The sequence below is a fragment of the Thamnophis elegans genome, chromosome 12 (assembly GCF_009769535.1).
Source record: "Thamnophis elegans isolate rThaEle1 chromosome 12, rThaEle1.pri, whole genome shotgun sequence".
Taxonomy (NCBI): Eukaryota; Metazoa; Chordata; class Lepidosauria; order Squamata; family Colubridae; genus Thamnophis; species Thamnophis elegans.
The window spans coordinates 14,818,597-14,843,424 of NC_045552.1; the positions used below are offsets into that span (position 1 = coordinate 14,818,597).

A 24,828-nucleotide genomic window follows, 5' to 3' on the forward strand; every position below is an offset into this window, starting at 1 on the left:
ATGAGGAAGGGGATCAAAATAATGGGTACCACTAGGCACCTGAAACTCCTCTCTCTTTTTTAAGATGTGTTTTATGTCTCTCGTGCACCAAAAAGAGGAAGGGCTTCAATCACTTGAATGACAACTGCCACTTTGATGCTGTTTACTTCTTTACTGTGGCTCCAGCTGAAGACCATTCAGTGTGATGTATTTCATAAAACAGGGGTTGGCAACCTTAAACACTCAAAGAGCCACAAAGGTCCTAACCAGAAACCCCCCATTCAATTCTGAAGCCGACCGGAAGTCCGGTTCCCCCCACCATAGAGCCCTCTACCTGTCCTAACCGAAAGCCCGATCAATTGTGGAGCTGGCCGGTGACAGAGGGATGAAACGCATGCGGCTCCAGAGCCACAGGTTGCTGACCCCTGTCATAAAGGATACAAAGGCACATTAACAAGTCTGCATTGTTTTTTAAACTTTTGCACATGTACTTGTCTGCATCCTGTTGCCTGAAAATTGGAGGCTTTGGGCTTTTTAAGTGAAATGGCCAAACGTTTTGAATAGGCTGGTCCTCCACATTTGGCAAAAATTTTGCTAAGTCTATCTGGAGTGTCTGTGGGCTCTTTAAATAAATGAATGGCGGCCCTCAATTTTCATGCAGAGCACATCCCCTCCTCTAATGCTATTCTGCATTAAAAACTCCTGTATTAATTATCTCAACAGAACCTTGCACCAAGAGTGGGAGACGTAGAAATAATCTGATTAGCTTGGCTGATGGAGCAAAAGAAAGAAATGAGATCCAAGGTCTTGGATTCTTATAAAAACATACATGCCCATCCTTCATATACTTATGCTGGCATCTTTGAGCACTAACTCCTGTAAATTCTGACTCCAAGCCAAACTGCACAAAGGCAATATAAAGCTACCTATTCCAGCAAACCCAACCAGCTCACCTTTCCAAAGCATAAATGTCTTCTCACCACATTAGTCATAGGTGCTGAAAACAGCTATTTGTCATTGCGTTTTCATTCCAAAACCGCCACCAGCACACACAGGAAAGTCGACACTTGACTCTAAAACAGAATTATCTGGATTGATAGGACCTTTCCCTTTCTCACTCATGCCCCTTTGCTGAATCACTCTTATGAACTGATTCTCTTCTGGCTTACATGCTTGTTGGTAATCTATGAAGTCTGCATCTGTGCGTGAGTTCTTGTGGCAAAGTTGTCGAAGGGGTTACACTATTGAGGAAGTTTTATGGTTAGGTACCCCCTGCCTGGAAAGATGCCTGACAGGGTCAGCAGGCTGCAGGCACCATTATTCTGAGCATTTTCTGACAGTGAGAACAATTAATCAATGGAATAGCTTGCTTCCTGGAGGAGTGGGTGCTCCGTCACTGGAGGTTTTCAAACATTGACTGGACAACCGTTTGAGTGAGATGGTATAAGGTCTCATGCCTTGAGCAGAGGGTTGGACCAGAAGACCTCCGAGGTCTTTTCCAATCCTAGATTCTATGGTCTAAGTAAGGCTCTTCCATAGCTTGTTTGGAACAAAACACCCAGGTGTACAGTTACGGTGGTTATGAAGAATATCTGAACACCTCAATTGGAAAGAAAGAGGCACGGGTGCTTCCTTCCACTTAGATGACGGGGTTTTGTTCTGTTTTTAACAGCAGTTTTCCTGCCACATGGAAAATTTACAGACTCTCTTTGGAGGCAGGCACTCATTTGGAGACACGAAAGAGGTGGCTATAAAGACAGAATGAAAACTGTACAAGTCCAATGAGCTTTTGAGTCCCACGTTGCTTTCCCAAAGAATGACCAACTGCAAGCTGATTGAGGCTCTTTTTTTTTTCCCTTTTGCCCAGAAAGCATCTTAGCTTTCAGAAGGAATCCCATTGCTTCTTCCAATCTCCTGTGGCCGTGTTGACAGAGGCTGGATTTTGCTTGTTGTCTGCTGTCTGTGTAGTGCTGGGTTCTTTCCAGCCGATGAGTCTTAGCGGTCACAAGGAGACCCACCGGGGATGCCCGTTCCGCACACCAGTATCCATATACATAGAAATGACACGCAGGTATCAAACTCATGGCTGGCATATGCACAACACTGTGTACATGGGTTGAGTTTGTATAGGCTCTGCTCTGCTGGCAACTGGAGAAGCAGGAGGAGGAGGAGGATAGGAACAAAAATGAAGGTAGAGAATGAACAACATAGTCCTTGTATCTTGCCTCTTTTTTTTTCATTTTTATTCCATTGCATTGCTTTGTTTTCTCTCTCACTCACTCATTCTAATTCAAAAAAAAATCTGGGTGCAAAATGCAGGTTTGCCCAAACCCAATACAAACACTTGCCTTTGGGATGCTTGGACAAGATGCTATCTGGTCTCTAGTGAATCCAGATATTCCAGGGCTACATCGTAGCAGAAGTGGTACTGCTCCTTTAAGGGAAAAGAAAACAAGAGAGTGAGTGCATGCAAACTTTATCCTGTAAAGATATTGTAAGGTACAGGTAAAGATTCCCCTCGCCCATATGTGCTAGTTGTTTCCAACTCTAGGGGGCGGTGCTCAACCCCATTTCAAAGCCGAAGAGCCAGCGCTGTCTGATGACAATTCCATGGTCATGTGGCCCGCATGACTAAGTGCTGAAGGCGCATGGAATGCTGTTACCTTCCCATGAAAGGTGATCCCTATTTTTCTATTTGCATTTTTTTCATGCTTTAGAATTTCTAGGTTGGCAGAAGCTGGGACAAGTAACGGGAGCTCACTCTGTTATGTGCCACTAGGGATTCGAACTGTTGAACTGCCAACCTTTCTGATCAGCTCAGTGTCTTAGCCACTGAGCCAAATTAAATATGATTTTTAAAAAAGTGGGGAGCTGAAACCTCATGTGAGATTTCAACACTGTTACATGTCAACTTGGGATGAACTTGCCAATATTTTTCAACATCTACAGCCTAGTAAAATAAGATAGCATAATGACACCAGAGGCCTGAAAAATTGGTCACCCCTAACAAAAGTCTTTGGTTGATGCAAAAGATGGCCTTGGTTTTTACAGTCTGAAAGGGAGGGGACTTACTACCTACTTCTCAAAAAGCCTAAATTATATAGGTAAAGGTAAAAGTTCCCCTTCAACATTTGTGCTAATCATTCCTGACTCTAGGGGGTGGTGCTCATTTCCGTTTCAAAGCCAAAGAGCCAGCACTGTCCGAAGATGTCTCCATGGTCATGTGGCCGCCATGACTAAATGCCGAAGGTGCACGGAAGGCTGTTACCTTCCCACCAAAAAGGTGGTTCCTATTTTTTCTACTTGCATTTTTTACGTGCTTTTGAACTGCTAGGTTGGCAGAAGCTGGGACAAGTAACGGGAGCTCACTCCATTACACGGTGCCAGGGATTTGACCCACTGAACTGCTGACCTTCCTGATTGACAAGCTCAGCGCCTTAGCCACTGAGGCACCCTTATATAGGCGTAACCATTTTAATATATACTATAAACATATAAATTATATAATTTATATTAAATATAAATATATAAATTATATAGGAGCAACCATTTCATGAAAGTCTTGTTTTTTTAAAAAAAAACAGGGCAGCTGTTTTCAGCTGTGGCAACTAAGTTCTGAAAATAATGAGTTCCTGTCTAGGAAGAATTAAGTTATAGCAAAAGAGTTCCGGTGATAAGGTAATTGTGACAAAGATCTACAGTACAACTGATTAAGCTACTCCCTGTAAATTCTAAAAAAAAGGTCTATTGCGCAAAATGATCTAAAGATGCCATGAATCCTATTTAAAATCTAATCATATCTCAGAATGATTGGTAGGGGAAGAAAAATAAATAGTTCAAAAAGTACGGCATTATTCCAGTTAAAAAAAGGTAAAGATTCCCCTCGCACATATGTGCTAGTCATTCCTGACTCTAGGGGGTGGTGCCCATCTCTGTTTCAAAGCCAAAGAGCCAGCGCTGTCTGAAGATGTCTCCATGGTCATGTGAACACATGACTAAATGCTGAAGGCACACAGAATGCTGTTACCTTCCCACCAAAGGTGGCCCCTATTTTTCTACTTGCATTTTTTACATGCTTTCAAACTGCTAGGTTGGCAGAAGCTGGGACAAGTAATAGGAGCTCACTCCATTATGCGGCGCTAGGGATTCAAACTGTGGACCTGCCCACCTTCTGATCGACAAGCTAAGCATCTTAGCCACTGAGTCACTGCATCCCTGATATTATTCCAGTTAGGAAAACATTACAAAATCATGGTCTTGGACCCTCTGAATTTAAGACCAAGAATGAAATAATCACTGAATAAACACAGGGATAGTTGTGTTGAGATACGTCTAACCCAGAAGTATAGAAGAAAGATATTCAATGTTCCATAACATGTTACAAGAGAACTCACAATTCACAAACTATTATACGGGTCGGGACACAATTATCTTTTCATTTTCACACTTCTCTGAATTTTATAATGCAGCTCGTGTAAAACGCACTCATTTCTCACACCAAGCAAGAGAAAGTATGTTAGGTAAGACAATATGCAAAATTGGGTAATAGAAGGAAGCCTACACTAATATATGCAAACGGATGTAGAAACCAGTTTAATGTAGCAGGTTTATCTTTATTAAAATAAAAAAGAATTGGAAACTTGTAGAAAGTGAGGCTGGCAGATCTTCTACCTCCAATCTAACCTCAGGCCTTTTGTGTCCTGTTTTATTCAACAGAATAGTTGTGAGGTTTAAATCAGGGGGGGGAATACTTATGCTATTCTGACCTACTTGGGGGAAAAAACAAAGTATAAATGAAGGAATAAATAATAACCTAATTCCCATTATCCTTTCTACTCAAAGAAGCTAGAAAAGTATAACAGCACTAGCTACAGTCCTATACACACTCTAAGCACTAACTATAATCTGATACACACTCTACCAGTTTGTGTGTGTGGACATCCCTTTGAGGTAATCCTGACTCTTGAACCTTGACTCTGGAAATGGTTTGCCATTGCCTGCTTCCTAGGGCAGAGAGAGAGTGACTGGCTGAAGGTCACACAGCTCTGCCTTTGTTCCTAAAACACAAGATTCTTCTTCCAGTTTGTAATCCGGTGCCTTTAATGTCAACTGGTTGAAAAAATATTTCCAGGTGTGATTGCTTACTGAGTAATGATCCACAGATTTATTGTATGGCTTCTGCCTACCCCACCAGATTTAATATAGAAGTTGTGGGGGGGGGAGTAAAGATTTCCCCTGTCATGTCCAACCCTAGGGGGCAGTGCTCATCTCTGCTTCCTAGCTGAGGGAGCCAGCATTGTCCAAAGATGGTTCCATGGTTATGTGGCCAGCATGACTATACACCAAGGTGCACGGAATGCTGTTACCTTCCCACCAAAGTGATACCTATTTATCTACTTACACTTGCATGTTTTTGAACTGCTGGGCTGGCAGGAGCTGGGGCAAGAATGGGAGATCACTCCATCATGCAATAATTGGGTCTTCTTAATTGGCAAGCCAATGTCATAACCATTAGGTCATTGAAGGTCCCTTCTATTAAACAACATTGGAGTTGGGTAGAACTTAGGTAGAACAGCATCCCTCACAGAGAGTTGTATGGCACTGAAGTCCTGGCTATTTTCTAGGCATTTGAGTCAGGGGATAGATGGGTTCTACTACTACTGATGATGAGTGGGGTTAACAGTTTAATCTTGGGTGTCGGCCAGTTTTATTGGGTTGTTTTTCAAGCTACCCAGAATCAATCAAATGAGATAGGTGGCTACAGAAATCATAAAAGGTAAAGGTTTCCCTAGCACATGTGCTAGTCGTTCCTGACTCTAGGGGGCGGTGCTCATCTCCATTTCAAAGCCGAAGAGCCAGCACTGTCCAAAAGCATCTCTGTGGTCATGTGGCCAGCATGATTAAATGCCGAAGGTATTTATATTGAATATTTGAGTATTTATTAGTATTTATAGGCCGCCCTTTTCCCTGAGGGGACTCAGGGCGGCTTACATAAAATGGGGAAGGAGGGTACAGACAATAGACACAAGACAGTACATAAAAGTAAAAATAGTAAACAACATTCATTCATCATTCGGGTGGGGGCAGATTATCTTTATCCCCAGGCCTGACGGGCTAGCCAGGTCTTAAGGGCTGTGCGGAAGGTCTGGACGGTGGTGAGGGTACGAATCTCCACGGGGAGATCGTTCCAAAGGGTCGGAGCTGCTACTGAAAAGGCTCTCCTCCGTGTGGTTGCCAGTCGACACTGACTGGCAGATGGTACTCGGAGGAGGCCTAATCTATGCGATCTAATTGGTCGCAGGGAGGTAATTGGCAGGAGGCGGTCTCTCAAGTACGCAGATCCACTACCATGGAGGGCTTTATGCATGACAAGTAGCACCTTGAAGCGCACCCGGAGATCAACAGGTAGCCAGCGCAGCTCGCGGAGGATGGGTGTTATGTGGGCGAACCGAGGTGCACCCACAATCACTCGCGCGGCAGCGTTCTGGACTAGCTGAAGTCGCCGGATGCTCTTCAAGGGCAGCCCCATGTAGAGCACATTGCAGTGCACGGAATGCTGTTACCTTCCCATCAAAGGTGGTTCCTATTTTTCTACTTGCATTTTTTTTTACATGCTTTCGAATTGCTAGGTTGGGACAAGTAATGGGAGCTCACTCCATTATGCGGCACTAGGGATTCAAACCGCCGAACTGCTAACCTTCTGATTGACAAGGTCAGCATCTTAGCCACTGAGCCACCACGTCCCTCCATATGTATAATTAAATAAATGCAGAAACTCCATATGGTGGGAGCAGCAGACTTTTGCAAATTCATTTAGTTTGTTGATAACCTGTGAAGCAAAAACACCAAAGCTTCATCTGTGGGTGGACGTCAGAAAGGAAGAGATCAAAGAGATTAACGACATAATACTTTTGGATTTGGGGGGGGGGAATCCTCTTTTTTTATATAATGTAGAGAAATAAGTAATGTAGAGAAATAAAATTCCAGCATCAGAGAAGGATGCATGCGGGGGCCAGATCTTTTAACAGGCGCAACTCAGTGAAGCTCTACTAATAGCAACACTCTCGTTTACTCCTGTGGTGAGATCATTAAGCTGAGTCTCAGGAATCAGATTTTGCAGGTTCAATAGAGGTTGGTGGAAGATTGAGTTCTGGTTGAAAACACTAGTTTGCATATCCTAATACCTTGCAATTTAGCCCAATAGGTTACCCAACTCCATGCCAGTTAACTTTTTTTTTTAAATTGCCTTGGCTTAATTCCATCCTTTATCTTGCTCAAATGAATTATTCTCTCTCTCTAATGCTATCAGAGCAGCCTCTACAGGCATTTCATTTCGCAAGAGAGAAATTTCATAATGCATCATTCAAAATCCAAATCTTGTATTTCCTCTCTGAAGCAATGTTTACGGCATGCCTTTCTTTCTTCTACAGAATATAAAATCTGTCCAATATTGCTGAACCTATAACCAGCATCCTTCCCCCATTGACCATGCTAGCTGAGGCTGCTGGGAGATGTAGTTCTGAGGCTGTTGGGTATGTCTAGTTTGATGAAAAGAAGGTCTAGGGGTGATATGATAGCAGTGTTCCAATATCTCAGGGGCTACCACAAAGAAGAGGGAGTCAAACTATTCTCCAAAGCACCTGAGGGTAGAACAAGAAGCAATGGGTGGAAACTAATCAAGGAGAGAAGCAACTTAGAACTAAGGAGAAATTTCCTGACATTTAGAACAATTAATCAGTGGAACAACTTGCCTCCAGAAGTTGTGAATGCTCCAACACTGGAATAGATTGGATAACCATGTGTCTAAAATGGTATAAGGTTTCCTGCCTAAGCAGGGGTTGGAGTAGAAGACCCCCAAGATCCCTTCCAACCCTGTTATTCTATTCTATTTCTATTCATCATAACATACATAATATCTATATTATGTTTGTAGAGGGAGGGAAGACATGGATACAGAGAGAAAACATTTCCTCTGAGATATTTATTGTATATGCAGTTATGCCGCCTGATCTGATTAAACAGGCATGTATCACTTCCCTCTTCCATTCTGATTTGGTTTAATGATATTATAATGTGGCCAGCCAATCAACCCTGAATGTTTTTTGGAAGGACAAATACTGAAGCTAAAGTTCAAATACTTTGACCACCAAACGAGAAGAGAAGACTCCTTGGGAAAAACCCTGATGTTGGGAAAGGTTAAGGACAGAAGAAGATGGATGCAGCAGAAGATGATATGGTTACATAGATCCACCAATGCAATGAACATGAATTTAGGCAAACTCCTGAGACAGTGGAAAACAGGGTGCATACACACACATACACACACACACCAGGTGTGGGCTGCTGGGGTTCCGCACGGGTTCGGGAGATCCTCTAGCTAGGATTCTGCCCAGTTCGGTGAACCCCTAAATGCCACTCCCTCCCACCCCGTCCCTCCCCTCCCAAGAGTTTCCACGCAGCTCCTTCATCATGCTAGGTAAGTACAAGGCCTGCACGAAGGCATGGGGAAGGGGGGAAATGGGCCTGTTTCCAGCCTCCAGAGGGCATCTGGAGGCCAGGGGAACCAGTTTTTGCCCTCCCGGAGGCTCGAAGAAGACCTCTGGAGCCTGGAGATTGCAATAAATTCCCCCCTCCCCCCATGGTGCAGGAGCCCGACTAGGCCATGCCCACCATGGCCACACCCACCCAGCCATGGGGCAGAGAACCCGTTGCTGCAATTTTTGAAGCCCACCCCTGTATCTATGTATATACATGTGTGTGTGTTTGTGCGTGTTTGTGTGTGTGAATGTGGCATACTAAGAATCTATTTTCATTGCAGAATTCGCAAAGCACAAATGGGAAAACCAGTTGCCTACCATTTCATCAAACCAAGAAGCTTATACCACCTGGCACTAGGGATCAGAGTAAATCTCCATCTATAGTAGTTTTATTTTTCTTCATAAGGGCAACCAATTTCTTCCCAGACATTTCTAAGCATGTCATGAATGAAAATTTCTACTGTTTTATTCTCATTTAGTAGCATGCTGAATTCTACCAGCTGTGATGATTCCACAGAATTTCCATATCAAAGGTTCACAGTAATTGGTATAAGCTTCTGAGTATGGACCTTCTTTTGATCCACCTTCAGTTTTTGTAAGTCACTGCCACCTTTTATGGGAGCAAGTTCCATAATTTCTTGAAGAAATACCAGAGCACTCTTTAGAAGAAATAGGTCAGATCAATGCTACTCGTTACTTACAAAGGTCTCGACCATATTTGGCTTATAGTTGCGAAGGGTCTTTGCGGCAAAGAAAACATCCACCAGCTTGTGACACCTGATCATCTCCAGGATCATGGTGCAGGCGCAGAAGGTACCACTCCGTCCACCTCCGTTCCTACAGAAAGAAATTAGACACATGAAGAATACAGCTAAAAGAAGTCCAAGAAGAACTGTGAAGCGGTAGTCACTATTTAGCCTAGCATTAGAGAGAGAACACCAAATAACCCCAAGCAAAGATATACATGTCCAGTTTTTCCATACCATTGTACAATCACAAAATTAAAAGATGGGTTGATGCTACTCACAGGACACATGTAGTTATCCCTCGCTGAAATGTTCTAACTTGAGATAAATGTTCTGACCCAGGATTCCTTAGAGAGCAAGAAGCAAAGTCTTGTACCTGGCAGAACCTCTTTTATTTACACGACTGTGAATTCCTTTCATTCACAGTCAGCAAGGCTTTAGCAAACAGTCTTTCAGAGGAATGTTCATCCACACGCACCTTATCTTGTTTAGAGAACTGTCAGATAACTAGTTTCCAAACTCCGGGCAAAGCAAAACTTGACACAGAGGCTCTTATAATCATAAACAGAACTTTCCAGACCCAATGAACAAATTGTCTCCTGCAAAAGCCCACTCCCTGTTTGTTCCTCTTTTGTTTCCTCTGGGAGGACTCTTCTGAGTCTTCCGAGAGTGGGTGGCATACAAGTTAAATAAATAAATAAATAAATAAATCACCTCCAAGTTGTGGCTTTACTCTTAAGTCGACCCTGCTTTCTTAGTTGTTCTTGTCTTCCAGCAGCTCTGCACATGTGCACACTGGGAAGAGGCTCCAGCTGTTCTTCTGCCTCACTGCTGTCTAACTCCCTCTCTGCGTCTGACACAGAGACCTCGTCTGAGCTTTCTTCAACCCCCAGGTTCCTCTCCAACCTTCTCACTGGCCGCTGGTGGGTCACAACAATAAGATGCAGAATTCATGGCATTTTTGCGTCACATTTACTATGGTTTATCTGATCCTTGAAAACCATGTCATTTGGAAGCTTTAAACAAAGGACTCTCAAACATTTACACCATTTGTAAAATGGTGCTTAGTCAAATGCTGGTCAGCTTACAGAGACTTTTGTTCAGCGAACAGTGAAGGACCTGCTGCTTTATTATTGTCTTCAAAGTGTGAAAAACCCACAGGAATTACAATCAATCCTTGCTGTCTTTTAGAAAAAGCAGCAAGATATATCTCTTCATCTTAGATATTAATTGGTTTAACTGATGACTTTCTACTCGGTGTGGCTGGAGTTATGCTTTGAACTTTTTTTTAAAAGCAATCATTTCTTTTTTCTTTTTTGTATTTGGCATTTTTCTCTTAATCCCCATGCAAGTTATTTACAGTTAAGACAGGCTAGGCTATAAATCTAGTAAATAAGCAAAAGCTGCACAAGCAATCTCTTGTCCATTTTGTTTTGCTCAAGTCAAGAGGAATAATAATGAACTGGCATGGAAATGAACTGGTAATGAACGGGAAATTAGTTTCATACTTATTCTTATGATTCCCACAAGAGGCAGAATTAGACCGTCGGATTGCACACTTTTTCAGCAAACGATGTGTTTCTTTCCGGGTGAGGCATAACTCGGTTAAGCTTTCAACATAGCCATTTTGAAAACAAAGAGACACTAGACCAGTGATGGCGAACATTTTAGCCACAGGGTGCCCAAATTGGAAGGCGCATGCATGTGAGCGCCAGAACGCCTCGGAAACCCGATGACTAACTGGCAGGTGCACACGTCAGAAATCTGACAACCAGCTGGCTGAGCTGGGGCAACAGTGCCCATGACCACAGAGTGGGATCTGCGTGTTGTGGTCTGCCGGTGGCCTGTGGAGCTGGCAGCAGAGTCGGCAGTGAGGAGGTTTTGGAGCAGCATGGGCCAGTCCTGGAGTCTGGGGAAGGCTCGGACGAGAGCTCTGCGTTGCAGGCAGAGAGGGGGCCAAGGCCATCTGGTAGTGATGTGCTGCCTCCGGAGCCTATGGAGCCTGACATCAGCAAGGCAGAAGAACAATTGTGAGCCTGTTCTCAGTGTGCGCATGCGCAGAGCTGCTAAAAAGCAAGAACTGCTAAGAAAAAAGCAGCGACTCAGGAGTAAGGCTTGGAGGTGATTGGCCCCTCCCATAAGACATAAAAGAGGAGTAAACAGGCGTCAGCCTTTGCAGGAAGCAACTTTGTTCTTTCTGGTCGGTTCAAATTCTGAGAAGCTCCTGTTTGACTCTGTGCTCTGTTTGGCCTTACAAAACCAATAGGCAATTAGATCTCTGGCAGCGTTTCAAGGGAGATAAAGGTGGGTGCTTATCAGCATTACCTTGAAAGACTGTAGCAGACATATGTCTGACTCTTCACCGACTGTTTGTGAATCATTAAGGGCTGTGAATGACCATAATTCACAGCCGTTTAAATAAAAGAGGGTTTTGGGGACTAAGCATGTGATTTATGCTTTACCAGGAATCCTCGGTCAGAAGACTGCATGCCACCTCTGGTACGCGTGCCATAGGCTCGCCATCACGGCCCTAGACTGCCTGTTTCTGATAAAATATGATGGCTGGTGTCAATAGCTGAGAAATAACCCTTAGTAAGAGATTAAATTGCTGAGCAAGCTTCAATTGAGTGCTTAAACACACAGGAGTTTAAAGATAATAATAATAATAATAATAATAAAAAACAGAGGGAAAGGGAACAGTTATACTACGAAACGGTGAGCAACTTGTTAATGAAGATAATAGCTGCAAGCACTATTACACAGTTGTGGTCACGCAGCATATTAACCTTCGAGGAAAAGTATTGCATAAATGCCAACATTGTATTATTATTTGTACCGGGCTGAAATTTTCACCTATTTTAAGTGGATAGGATGGAAACCATCTTCAAATAACAAAAGACTCTTTGGGATATTCCATACACAAGTTTTGGGATCTCACGTTTGGGTTTGAGGCACGGCTGTTATTACGGGTCGTCTTCAACTTACAAACAGTTCACTTAGTGACCATTTAATGTTACAGCGGCACTGAAAAAAGTGAACATACGAATATTTTTCGCACTTACGACCCGTTGGAGCATCTCCAGGATCATGTGATTTACATTTGGATGCTTGACACTGTCTCACATTTATGACTATTTGGGTTATGTGATCAGCCTTTGCAACCTTCTGACAAGCAAAGTCAATGGGGAAATTAGATTCAAGGAACAGCTGTGTCACTAATTTAACAGCTGCAGTGATTCACTTAAGTAATGTGGCAAGAAAAGTTGTAAAATGGGACAAAACCCACTTAACTCACCACAATCACTCCACATATGCGTGGAAATGTATGACTAGTTTTTTTCTTTTTCTTTCTTTCTCCACCCCCCCCCCCCCTCTAATTACTTGCATAGGGTTTGGTAGGTAAGCTCCCTGTTGGGAGAGCGAGTGCATTCAGAGAAGCGTTGTGAGAGTTGTGTTGGAGAACACACAAACCGGCATATAGAGACACTGCAGTTTAAATAGGCTTTTACTTTCGTGGAAATAGAGGTATCAGAGTCCATCAAACAGTCCAAGTCATACACGGATAAGACAGTCAGTCATCAATGTCTTTCAGTTAAGGGATAATCCAAATAACATAGTCCATAATCATACGAATAGTCTGGTACTCAAAGTTTGCTAGCAGTTGCAAAATAGCTCACAGCACTTTCTAACAGCCAGCTTCCAAAACACTCAGATCAGATCAGCCCAGCATCTAGCAAACAGAGAGCTAACAGTCATTCTGGCTCCCTTTTATGGCCAATTGAGGAAACAGCAACCAATCACATTTTACAGTATGATTTAAAGAAACAGGTACAGCATTGTTACATGATTTATATATTGCCAACCCAACCGTTAGATTATATTCCTAACAGGGTTTATTCTTTATACTATTTATGTATTTTTTGGCATGGACTGCAGTGAGGCTAAAACCGATTTCGTTGTATACATGATGTACAGTAACAATAAAGGCTATACTATACGTAACAAATTTCTCACTTAGCAACATAAATTTTGGGCGCAATGGTGGTCGTAAGATGAGGACTACCTGTATTTAATGCGATCATTTCCAAACTAGGCATGCTTCAGATTTTTTGGTTATCAAATCTGAGAATCCACCAGCCAGCAAGACCTTTGCTAGGAATTCTGGGAGTTAAATTCCACATATCTGGAATCTCTAGATTTGGGGAAGGCTGTTGCAAGTGAAGGTGGCAGTAGGTTTTTCTTATCTTTTTTCTTCTTGTAACAAGACTAGCTAAACTCTTTGATGGCTGTTTTCTGAGCCGGAAAACAGGTCAGGGAACATTTTGGCCAGCCTCTCTCTCTCTTGCTCTACTGCTATTGCATTTGGTCCAATATTGAAGCTAATCTCAACAGGGAAAGTCTGTTGTCTTTTTTCCTGGATCTGATCACTCAGCTTTTCTATTCCAGAATGTTATTTTGAAGGGGGGGGGAAAAGATGGGCATTTAGAAATGACAACTCCCAAATCAATCAAACCAAACACCTGTGCGTGAGATTGTCACTGTCTCAAACTCCAAGTATAAGATTAAGCCGCTTCAAGTGCTCCTAACTCAAGCACCTGTTTGGCTTTCTGTAAACTGGTGTGACCCAAGCAAAATTAGTTTCTCTCCCAGCAGTGTATGGGCATGTTGCCAGCTTGCGCTGTAAATTCTTCTGGGCATGGATTCCCTTCAGAGCTAATAAATCTTTCACACTTGATATAATCAAATTAGCCAGATGTATACAAGATGGCTGTTTGTGAGCCAAAGCCCCCTATTCTCTCCTCCTTTTCTTCAATTCCTTACCCTCTGGAATTTGCAGACATGCTGCCAAATTATCTTTAGACTAATACACAACCTTAATTTGGCTGTTTCGCTGCTGGATGCCCTTGTCAACTTGGAAGCCTGCTTGTTCTCTTGGAGTGTGGATGTTGTTCAACCAAAAATCAACAGCTGAAGAGCAACACAGTGATTGAGTTTTTTTCCGCAGATACCTTTTGAAATCAGTTTTGGCTGCTTTTAATCCCTGGCTGCAGCTGTTTACTTAGATGAAGCTACAACCTGTGGTTTATTTTATTTTATTTTTTGCACATTGCATTATCCCTGGGACTTAGAGAAGTTTTTCAGATTTCTTGGCAGAACTTGTGAAATGTTTAGTTAATGGGGTGAGTAGGGATACTGAGGAAAAAGCGTTCGAGGCATAGGACTACATTTCCTCTCAATTTAATTGCACCGATGTGCTTAATGAACACTTGTACAGGACACAAGATTCTGTGGTCTGGTTAGACCAGGGGTCGGCAGCCTTAAACCCTCAAAGAGTCACAAAGGTCCTAACCAGAAGCCCCCTGTTCAATTCTGGAGCCAACTGGAAGTCCGGTTCCCCCCACCATTGAGTCTCCTAGTGCTGCATCTTTTTTCCTCTACCTGTACTAACTAAAAGTCCTATCAATTATGGAGCTGACTAGTGACAGGGAGTCACAGCAGAAGGATGAAAGAGCCACATGCGGCTCCAAAGCCGCGGGTTGCTGACCCCTGGGTTAGATCTAACAAACCTGGATCATTAAACTATAGCTTTCAAGAACATCCCTTAGGCCCATGCAATCTGTTTAACAGAATAACAGTTGGAAAGTACCTTGGATGTCTTCTAGTCCAACCCCTGTTCAGGCAGGAAACCTGATACCTTTTCAGACAAGTGGCTATCCAATCTCTTCTTAAAAGCCTCCAGGGATACAACCAATTTCATTGTATTTATTTTGTACAATGACAATGAAGGTTATACTATTATGGAGCACCCACAACTTCTGAACGCAAGCCATTCCACTGGTTTCTTGTGTACTGGTCTCACTGTTGAGAATGTTTTCCTTATTTTTAGGTTAGTTCTGTCCTTGCTTAGTTTCCATTCATTGTTTCTTGTCTTACTCTCTGGTGCTTTGGGAAATAGGTTGACCCTCTCTTCTTTGTGTCAAATATGACATGCTATCATGTCACCCCTAGTCCTTCTTTTCAATGGACATACCCAATTTCTGCAACCATTCTTTGTATGTTTTAGCCTCTTAATCATCTTTGTTGCTCTTCTCTGTACTCTTTCCAGAGTCTCAACATCTTTTTTTATATTATGGTGACCGAAACTGGAGGCAATATTCCAAATGTGAATTTACCAAGGGATTATAAAGTTTTCTAAGACTTCACTTGATCTTAATTCTATGCAGCATAAGACTGTGCTGTCTTTGCCCTGCTCCTCTTCCATTCTTCCTTGTATAAGCATCCATGCTTATTTAAACCATAGTTGTCATTATACATAAATCAAGAGTCTTAAGATTAATTTCTTCTTATTGACCAGGATATAATAGTAAGTTCACAGTAGGGCTTACGGTATTGACAGATCTTCATCTTGATATTAGAAACTAAAGGCACTGGATTTGCAAAAGGACATTTACCTACAGTGTTATTTCAACTATTTCCATGTAGACTCTCTGGCTATGAAGAATTCCAATCCATAAAACCCCATAATTCTATGTGAGTTGTGTTGCTAACAGACCTGCCAGCAGAGCTGGCAGCAGAGTCAGATAGTGAAGAGGTTGTGGAGGAACATGGGCTACTCCTGGAGGCTGGGGAAGGCTTGGACAAGGGCTCTGCATCAGAGGCAGAGATGCGGCCAAGATAGTCTGGCAGTTCTCAGCTGCGTTTGGAGCTAAACAGCAATGAGGCAGAGGAACAGCTGCATCCTGTTCCCAGTGTCCCCATGCGCAGAGCTGCCAGAAGAAAAGAACAGCTAAGAAATCAGGGTTGGCTTGGGAGTAAAGCCACAGGTGGATGGTGAATGGCTCCTCCCATAGGAAATAAAAGAGGAGCGAAAGGGGAGTGGGCTTTTGCAATTTGTTTATTTGTTTGTTTGTTTGTTTCAGGAGTGTGAAGATCTGTCCATGACTCTCAGAGACTCTGTGCCAAGTCTTTCCTTGAACAGCACTGCGTTTGGAAAATATTTACATGGCAGCTTTCCAAGCTATATAAGGTCTGTGGTCATAACTTCACCTTTGAAAGACTGTTTACCAGGCCTTTGCTGAATGTGAATGAGAGAAAGTCACATTCATTTAATAAAAGGGATTTTGTTGGGACCAGGAATCTGCTTCGTGCTTTTTGGGGAAGCCTAGGTCAGAACGCAAGACAAACAACAGTGTGGAATTGATTTGGAGATAAGAATACCACCTCCCTTACTTGAGGAACATTGATTCTCCATCGGTCTTTTCCCACTTAATCCAAAGAATACTTACAAACAATGGACAATGGTCCTGCCATTGCCGCTCTCTCCTTGCCACTTCTCTACTTGGGCTAATAAATTCAGGAAAGACTTTTTCGAATCTGGAACATCTCTGTAGGCTGACCACCGCAGGTACTGAAAGTGCTGGACCATCAAGTGTCCTTCCTGTAACTAAAAAAGTCCTGTTATTAGTTCTCTTCCTGTCAAGAGTTTGCTAAAACCAGAAGTCTTGAATCAGCTGTTCTCCAGGATGAAGCACAACTTGGAATCTGATAGGTGATATCAGCTGTCCATCTCCTTGCTTTTTCTTCTAGGATGAAAATACACTAAGCCTGAGTTGCTCAATGTTGGCAACTTTAAGATGGGTGGACTTCAACTCATAGAATTCAATCTTCAATCTCAAACTGTCTACCGTGGACCTCACCCCATTCCTAAGAGGTCCATAAAGGGGATGTGCATAAGCGCACCAGTGTGCCTACATCCGTCTTACTGTCCCCATTTATCTGTATTTACTTCCTTTGTTCATGTTTATGTCCATACCTATACTTATTATCTTTACATGTTTGACAAACAAACAAACAAACAAACAAACAAATTCCCCTGGGAGTTGAAGTCCATGTGTGTTAAAGTCCCAAGTTTTGGGAAACCCTGCACTAAACCATTCACAGCTCCCCAAATCTTTGAATTTAGCTCCAAAAACCTATTCAAATGGCAAATTTTATTAAGGTGGAATATGCATAATAAAAGACTAACCTTATTAGCCAGATTTAGGTTCAGTCTTAAGAAATTACATCAAATTTATTGATTTTTGTTTCTATTGTATTCAGTTGTTTGCTTTTAGAATAAACTCTTCAGAATGCCGTTCAAAAACTCCCTGGAGATTGATTGCCCATATTCTTGCTCAGTGTTTCCCAGGGATGCATGGGACTTCAACTCCCAGAATTCTTAGAAATCATGAAAAATAACAGAATTCTGGGAAGAGTTCGTGATCAGGAAATATTGTTCTAGGGCAGTGATGGTGAACGTTTTTCTGCTTGGGTGCCAAAAGGCGCATGTGCGCGATAGTGCACGTGTGTGTGACCCCACCCATAATGCAATGACCTCCCCCCGCACATGCGTGCAGGGCTCACTGAAACTCCGAACGTCTAGTAGGACCATTGGGCCCATTTTTCACCCTCCACAGGCTCTGGAGGCTTTCCTGAAGCCTGGGGAGAATGAAGACGAGCTCCCCACGCCCTCTGGAAGGCTGAAAATCATCTGGCCATCATGCACATACATGCTGGGGATGACATAAGGAACGTCTCATGGAGATATGGGCATAGAAACAGGCGAGAGAGCTGGTTTTCAATCATTGCATAACTAGGACAAACTCTTATTGAGGGGGAAGGTCTTTTCAGACAGCAATAATATTACTTCACTTCAAAATGAGATAAACCTACACCAGCTGAACTTCTCTCCTAAAATTCTACACTTTCATTAAGTTGAGGTTCTCCTCGTTGTACCCAACTTCATTTACAATATGACTCATTGTTGGGCCTCAATGCAGTAGTTGCTAACCACTGGCTTATATTATTTTATAGCATGGAGTCTGTGATTCATGAAAATAGGGAATTACCTACTTAGTACAACATGAATCACAGGCAATTCTACTCAGACAATACCGCTCAACATTTTTCAACTCTTTAACTGGGGAGAGGAACAAAATCCTCTAGATCTAATGCATACCTAACCAACCAAGTATACAAGCATATCAAGATTCTTTGTGTTTCTGATGATGCTACATGTTGATAAAATTTAAATGAGGTGGAGTAAATTAAAACTGTTAATGTATTCATTCCAGAATGGACTTTAGAACATCATCTATAAATCATCTGAGAGGCATGGGACATTTCATGGGGCATAGAAGAATGAAATGATGTCAGAGTTTGCAGTAGAAATCACATCCAGAAAGCACACATGGATAACTGATTCAGCAGGATTCATTAACTTCTTTATATACATAATAACACAAGAATAAATGTACAATACCAACAGCAGATTCTTCCAATGTGGTAGAGGAGAGATTGTTTCAGTTCAGAGCAGACAGAAAAGTTTCAGTTTCAATTCTCAGCACAGCACTCAGAACTGCAGGGCTAAACCACACTGAGGCTCCAAGCTGTTTCAGCTCCCATTGGCTGACCTTGTTACTAAACCCTATTCATTGGCTGACCTTGTTACCATGTCTCTGCCAGTCATGAATATTCTGACAAATGAGTTGTTCTTATTTGGTTCTGAGTTACTGTTTCTTTGGACTTATTCCTGAATACAGAAAGTCTTTGACTTATGACTACAATTGAGCCCAACATTTCTGTTGTTAAGTGAAATGTTTGTTAAGTAAATTTAGCCCCGTTTTATGACTTTTCTTGCCACAGTTGTTAAGTGAATCACTGCAGTTCTTAAGTTAATAACATGGTTATTAAGTGAATCTGGCTTCCCCATTGATATCACTTGTCAGAACATCAAAAGACATGATCACATGACCCTGGGACACTGCCGATGGTCATAAATATGAGTCAGTTGCGAAGCCTCTGAATTTTGATCACATGACCAGGAGAATGTTTGCAAGGGTCATAAGTATGGAAAATTGTCATAACTCACTTTTTTCAGTGCTGTTGTAACTTTGAGCGTTCACTAAGTGAAGTCGAGGTATTACCTCCAACTTGTACACAGACAATCACTTGTTTAGTTACATTCAAAAGTTACAAAGCAACTGAAAAAAGTTACTTATTCACCATCCACCAGTGGCCTTACTCCCAATTTGACCCCTGTTCCTTAGCTGTTCCCTTTGCCTGGCAACTCTGCACATGCACACACTGGGAACAGGCTCCAGCTGTTCGTCTGCCTCATTGATGTCTGACTCTGAAGGCAGCTGATAACTGTCAGATGGTCCTGGCCCCCTCTCTGCCTCCGACACCGAGCCCTCATCAGAGCCTTCCCCAGACTCCAGGACTGGCCCATGTTCCTCCCCAACCTCCTCACTGTCCAAATCTGCTGCCAGTTTTGCTGGCTGCTGGCGGGCCACAACACTTAGCAATGGAGATTGTGGTCCTATTGTAAGTCAAGGACTACCTGTATTAGAGCTACACTTGTTTCAAAAATGATTTGGAAGAGGCACTTACTGATGTACAAAATCCAGAAAAGCACAACTCTTTTGTAGCACTACTGCATTTGCACTCCCAAAAATCCATATAACTCCTTCCAACCATAGTTGTGAAGTATGCATATCTCTACTACCGTATATTGCAGCCAGCCAGCCGGCCAGCTATCTATCTCCTGGCAGTCAATGACTGTTGGCTGCTTGCATTCATTTGGTATTCACCGCATCATAATAATAATAATAAAAGAGAGAGAGATTGAAAGGGAAAGAGAAGGGAAGCAGGGATAAGGAAATGAAGCCCTGTAATACTTTCATAATATGGGTAGATTTGCAATATAATGTAGTTAGTATGGAATGGAATGAGGGGGAATTACCCGCCCTTAGCTAAGCGAGCCTGGAATTTAACAGCACTGGATAGAAAGCTCAGTACAAAATCAGTGGAAAGGATGAAAATCCTAGGAGGCTCAAAGCGGGTTTTCAGATTGACTCTCCGTGGGTGGCATTATTAATGCCACTGTAATGACCTGGGACAGGAGAGACACTATATTGAAAAAGGGACAACTAGCTACCAGTTTCTGAGCAAACTGCAGTGAGATTTCCACCTGAGTTTTCCTTTCTAAGATTTCTAAGACTAGCACCCCCACACATGGGTGCTAGTTGTTCCCAACTCTAGGGGGCGGTGCTCATCTCTGTTTCTAAGCCAAAGAGCCAGCGCTGTCCGAAGATGTCTCTGCCCCAAATGATCACAGTGCAACCCCTTTTCCCCTTTCCATTCCTTTCAGGTCAAGTTTTTCAGAAAGAAAGGGAGGGAGGGAGGGAGGGAAGAAGGAAGGGAGGGAGGGAGGGAGGAAGGAAGGGAGTGAGTGAATGAGTGAGTGAGTGAGTAAGGGATAGATGGATGGATGGAGGGATGGAGGGAGGGAGGAAGGAAGGAAGCAAGGAAGCAAGGAAGGGAGGGAGGGAGGGAGGCATTGATTTAATTAAAAAAACAGTGCAGATGTTTAGAGCAAACTCACCCGTGTTATGTTCTGCACCCGGAAAAGACGGGCTACAACATCTTCATCACTTGACCGAGATATATATTCCACCTGCATGGGCCCATATTGCTGGAGACCTGGTTCTGGCCAATATTGTAAACAAGGCTAAAAAGAGAGGAACCAACAATGGCAATGAATACTTTGCACTGTAGAGATAGATTTACTTACCTAATAAGCCATAAAGTGATGCATTTGACTTGGAGTTAATATATTGTGCAAACTCAACCAGGGAGAGCAAAGGTAGAAGGGCAGATTCAGAATTTTAAGGTTGAAGGGAAAAGTTGATGCACGCTTCAGTGGATTAAACTTTGCTGTTCTCCCTTCCCTTCCCCCATTAAATGTTTCTTCTCTCTCCTTCCCTAAACCTCCAAAGTTTGCCTCCACATTTAATGCACTTTGGTTATTTTACTTTGTGATTCTCCTAACAAAGAATAATCCCTGCACTGTGGAATTTCTGTGCTGTGGAATCGAGCAACGCTTATGGTATTTTGCTTTTATGTGCAATTGTAAAACCCATCACTCCTTCCTGCACACACCCACTTCTAGTCCCTCTTTCTCTAAATGAATAAATCTCATCTGTTGGTTTTTTCTCTCTCTCTCTCTCTCTCACAGGGAAGCAATTCAATGTTATCAACATCCCCTTCAATCAAGGTTTGTTTTCAGCCAATTCCACCTAGGATACATCAGGACAAGGTTTTAATATCGCTTGGCATTAAAGTGGCAGGGAATGATGACTGATAGGAAGGACTCTTGATATTCATTCATCTGGCACAGCCAAACTGATGCATTGTCTACTTGGGGCGTTATGAATGAGATTGTTTTCAGACCAAGTTCAGTTGTAAATCTTATCCCTGTAAACATATAACCTTTTATTGAGAATAGGTATGACCCAGCAAGAGAAAATTGGTCCACCGCACTAAACAAGAAGTCACAACCATTATAAAGATCCTTTTCCCCCAAGTTCTAATTCAAGGATTCTTCTCCTGTAACATTGTACTCCTAACTAGAGCATGCAAAACCTTTGCCAGACCAATTCTCGAATACAGCTTGTCTGCCTGAAATCCACACTGCCTGTCAGACATTAATATTATTGAGTGGGTCAAGAAGTATTTCATGAGAAGAGTACTCCTCTGCTCACAATAGAATCCCTCATGCCACCAGGCTCAAAATTTTGGGCTTGGACACTCAGGAACTGCACCACCTGTGGTCCAACCTAAGCACAGTACACAAAATTGTCTCCTACAATGTCCTACCTGTCAATGATTACTTCAGCTTCAACCACAATAATACATGGGCAAACCATCGATACAAACTCAAGGTAAATTGCTCCAAACTTGATTGCAGAAAATATGACTTCAGCAACAGAGTGGTCAACGCCTGGAATGCTCTACCTGATTCTGTTGTTACATCCTCAAACCCTCACAGCTTCAACCTTAAACTGTCTACTGGGAACCTCATCCCATTCCTAAGAGGTCCATAAAGGGGGCGTGCATAAGTGCACCAGCGTCCCTACCATCTATTTGTATTCATTTCCTTTGTTCATGTCCATGCTCATACTTATACCTGCTATCTTGTACGTTTGACAAACAAACAAATAAATAAAGATCCTTGTTCCCAGGTAGTAATTCAAGGATTTTCCCTCCTGTTCTTTGGAGCCAATGGATGTTTGCCTCTTTTCCTGATCGTTCTGGGGAGGCATCTGATCTCCATGGACAGAATGGTTCTCTCTCCAGCATGAAAACTGCTACTCCTGTCCCACCAACTTCATTGCCTATGACAACTACCAGGATGTAAATATCAACACAAAAACTACGGTGTTTGTCACTGCACTTTCAACACAACATTCGGGCCATCTAACAATTCAGGTTGCACTGGATAGCAAGTGCATTTAAAGAATACAGGTAGTCCTCAACTTACAACAGTTCATTTAGTGACCGTTCAAAGTTGCAACGGCACTAAAAATGACTTATGACTGTTTTTCACACTTACAACTGTGGCAGCATCCCCACGTTCACGTGATCAAAATTCAGACCTTTGGCAGCTGACTCATATTTACGACAGTGGCAATGGTCCAGGGTCACGTGATCCCTTTTTGTGACCTTCTGGCAAGCAAACTCAATGAAAAACCAGACTCACTTAACAACTGTGGCAAGAAAGGTCGTACAGTGGGGGAAAAGTCACTGAACCAATGTCTCACTTAGTAACGGAAATGGTCAAGGACTACCTGTAGTCAATTATTAATGAAAACTATCACTCTTTGCAATCGCAATCCTATGCAAATTTAGAGCCATCATTTGGGTACTGCAACTTCTTCCTGCAAGACATGATTCAAATGAGGGAGATGTCCTCCAAACTGCCTTCCCAAAGTCGCTTGCAGATTTACTGACTGGAGTAAACTTTTAAAATGAGGCTGAAACAGCACTAGGCACACATCTCTAAAGAAGCAGGTGTCCAAAGTGATGAGCAGAATAAGATAAGATAAAGGTAAAGGTTCACCTCGCACATATGCGCTAGTCACTCCCGACTCTAGGGGGCAGTGCACATCTCCGTTTAAAGCCAAAGAGCCAGCGCTGTCAGAAGACGTCTCTGTGGTCATGTGGCCAGCATGACTAAACGCTGAAGGCGCATGGAACGCTATTACTTCCCACCAAAGGTGGTCCCTATTTTTCTACTTGCATTTTTACATGCTTTTGAACTGCTAGGTTGGCAGAAGCTGGGACAAGTAATGGAAGCTCACTCCATTATGCAGCACTAGGGATTCTAACCACCAAACTGCCAATCTTTCTGATTGACAAGCTTAGCGTCTTAGCCACTGAGCCACCGTACTGTACATAGTGGGAAGCATGGGGATCTGATAGGGTGGATCTAAAGTATGTTTGCACAATGTCCATATAGTTCGTCTGTTTTAATCAGCCCATTTCCTGGATCTGAATCATAAACTCATCCAAAAGGCTGAACTCGCAGAATGCGTTAAGTTGCCAAAATGCACACCAAAGTTAAAAAAATAACCAAACCTAGCGTGCTGTACAGACACAGACGGAAACTTTTTTCAACTGACTTGGTTAAAATGTGCTGCACAACTCTGATTACGAAGACCAGAGAAGAACCAGATAAGTTTCTTATGTAGGATGAAAATAGTTCTGCCTCTCTTCTCTTTTCCAATAAAGCTGCCCCAATCCTTAGATCGCCCTGTTGCAACAGAGTTCACTGCTTGGATTTCCCTTTGTGTCAATTGCTTCCCGAGTTAATTTCACTCCTGAATAAACTCCCTTTGGCCCTGCAGTATTACTAGACCTCCTGATATGGTAGCACTGAGACGAATGTTTATTTTCCTCTCCTGTTTATTGAGCACGCAGTGGTCCCCTTTAACTCAGCCAGCAAGACTGACAAAAGAACACTCATCCTGACTCCAAGGGTGGTCCTTTAATTCATTTGCCTCCCTGATTCAGTATCCATAGTACGACAATAAGTTGGGTCATTGGCCCTGGAAGTGTCTGATCTTGACTCATAAAATCATCCATTTAATGAAGGTGTCCATTAAGAGTCTACAGTATTAATGTTGTGCTTTTCAAAAAAAATCAAGCAAATTAACATTATGGGCTTGTAATGGGTTCTTAAAACTGCCATGAACCCAACAAGAGTGCTTTGGAGGTTTAGGGAGGGAGACTCAAAACTTCCCAAATGCTCTACAGTTTGACGATCTAAATACATAACCTAAATACATTATCTAAATACGTAAGAAGAACAAGACGACACAAGGACAGTTTTCCACCCGAATGCCATCTCTCTGCTAAACAACTAATTCCCCCAACACTGTCAAATAATTTACAAAGACTGTATTGCTATTATTCTTCTCATCCTTCCTAGTAGCTATCTCTTCCCATTTATGATTATAACCATGCTGCTTGTATATTTACAATTTATATTGTTTTATTTGTTTCTTAGTATGATTTGAACTATGGTGCGGGAGAAGACTCCTGCGAGTCCCTTGGACTGCAAGACGATCAAACCGGTCAGTCCTAGAGGAGATCAACCCTGACTGATCTTTAGAAGGCCAGATCCTGAGGATGAAACTCAAATACTTTGTCCACCTTATGAGATGGAAGGACTCACTTTAGAA

The 24,828-nt window shown here is 42.6% G+C and overlaps 1 protein-coding gene across 1 annotated transcript in view; it reads right to left on the reverse strand.

The window, feature by feature from the left end:
• Positions 1-277: 277 nt before the first annotated feature.
• The window catches only part of PTPRU (protein tyrosine phosphatase receptor type U), a 423,380-nt gene continuing 398,829 nt past the window's right edge, over positions 278-24,828 (reverse strand). The window contains 5 exon segments of the mRNA XM_032228173.1: positions 278-2,127; positions 2,328-2,413; positions 9,218-9,353; positions 16,549-16,706; positions 20,688-20,813. Coding sequence (XP_032084064.1) covers positions 2,351-2,413; positions 9,218-9,353; positions 16,549-16,706; positions 20,688-20,813 — 483 coding nt within the window. The 3' untranslated portion in view covers positions 278-2,127; positions 2,328-2,350.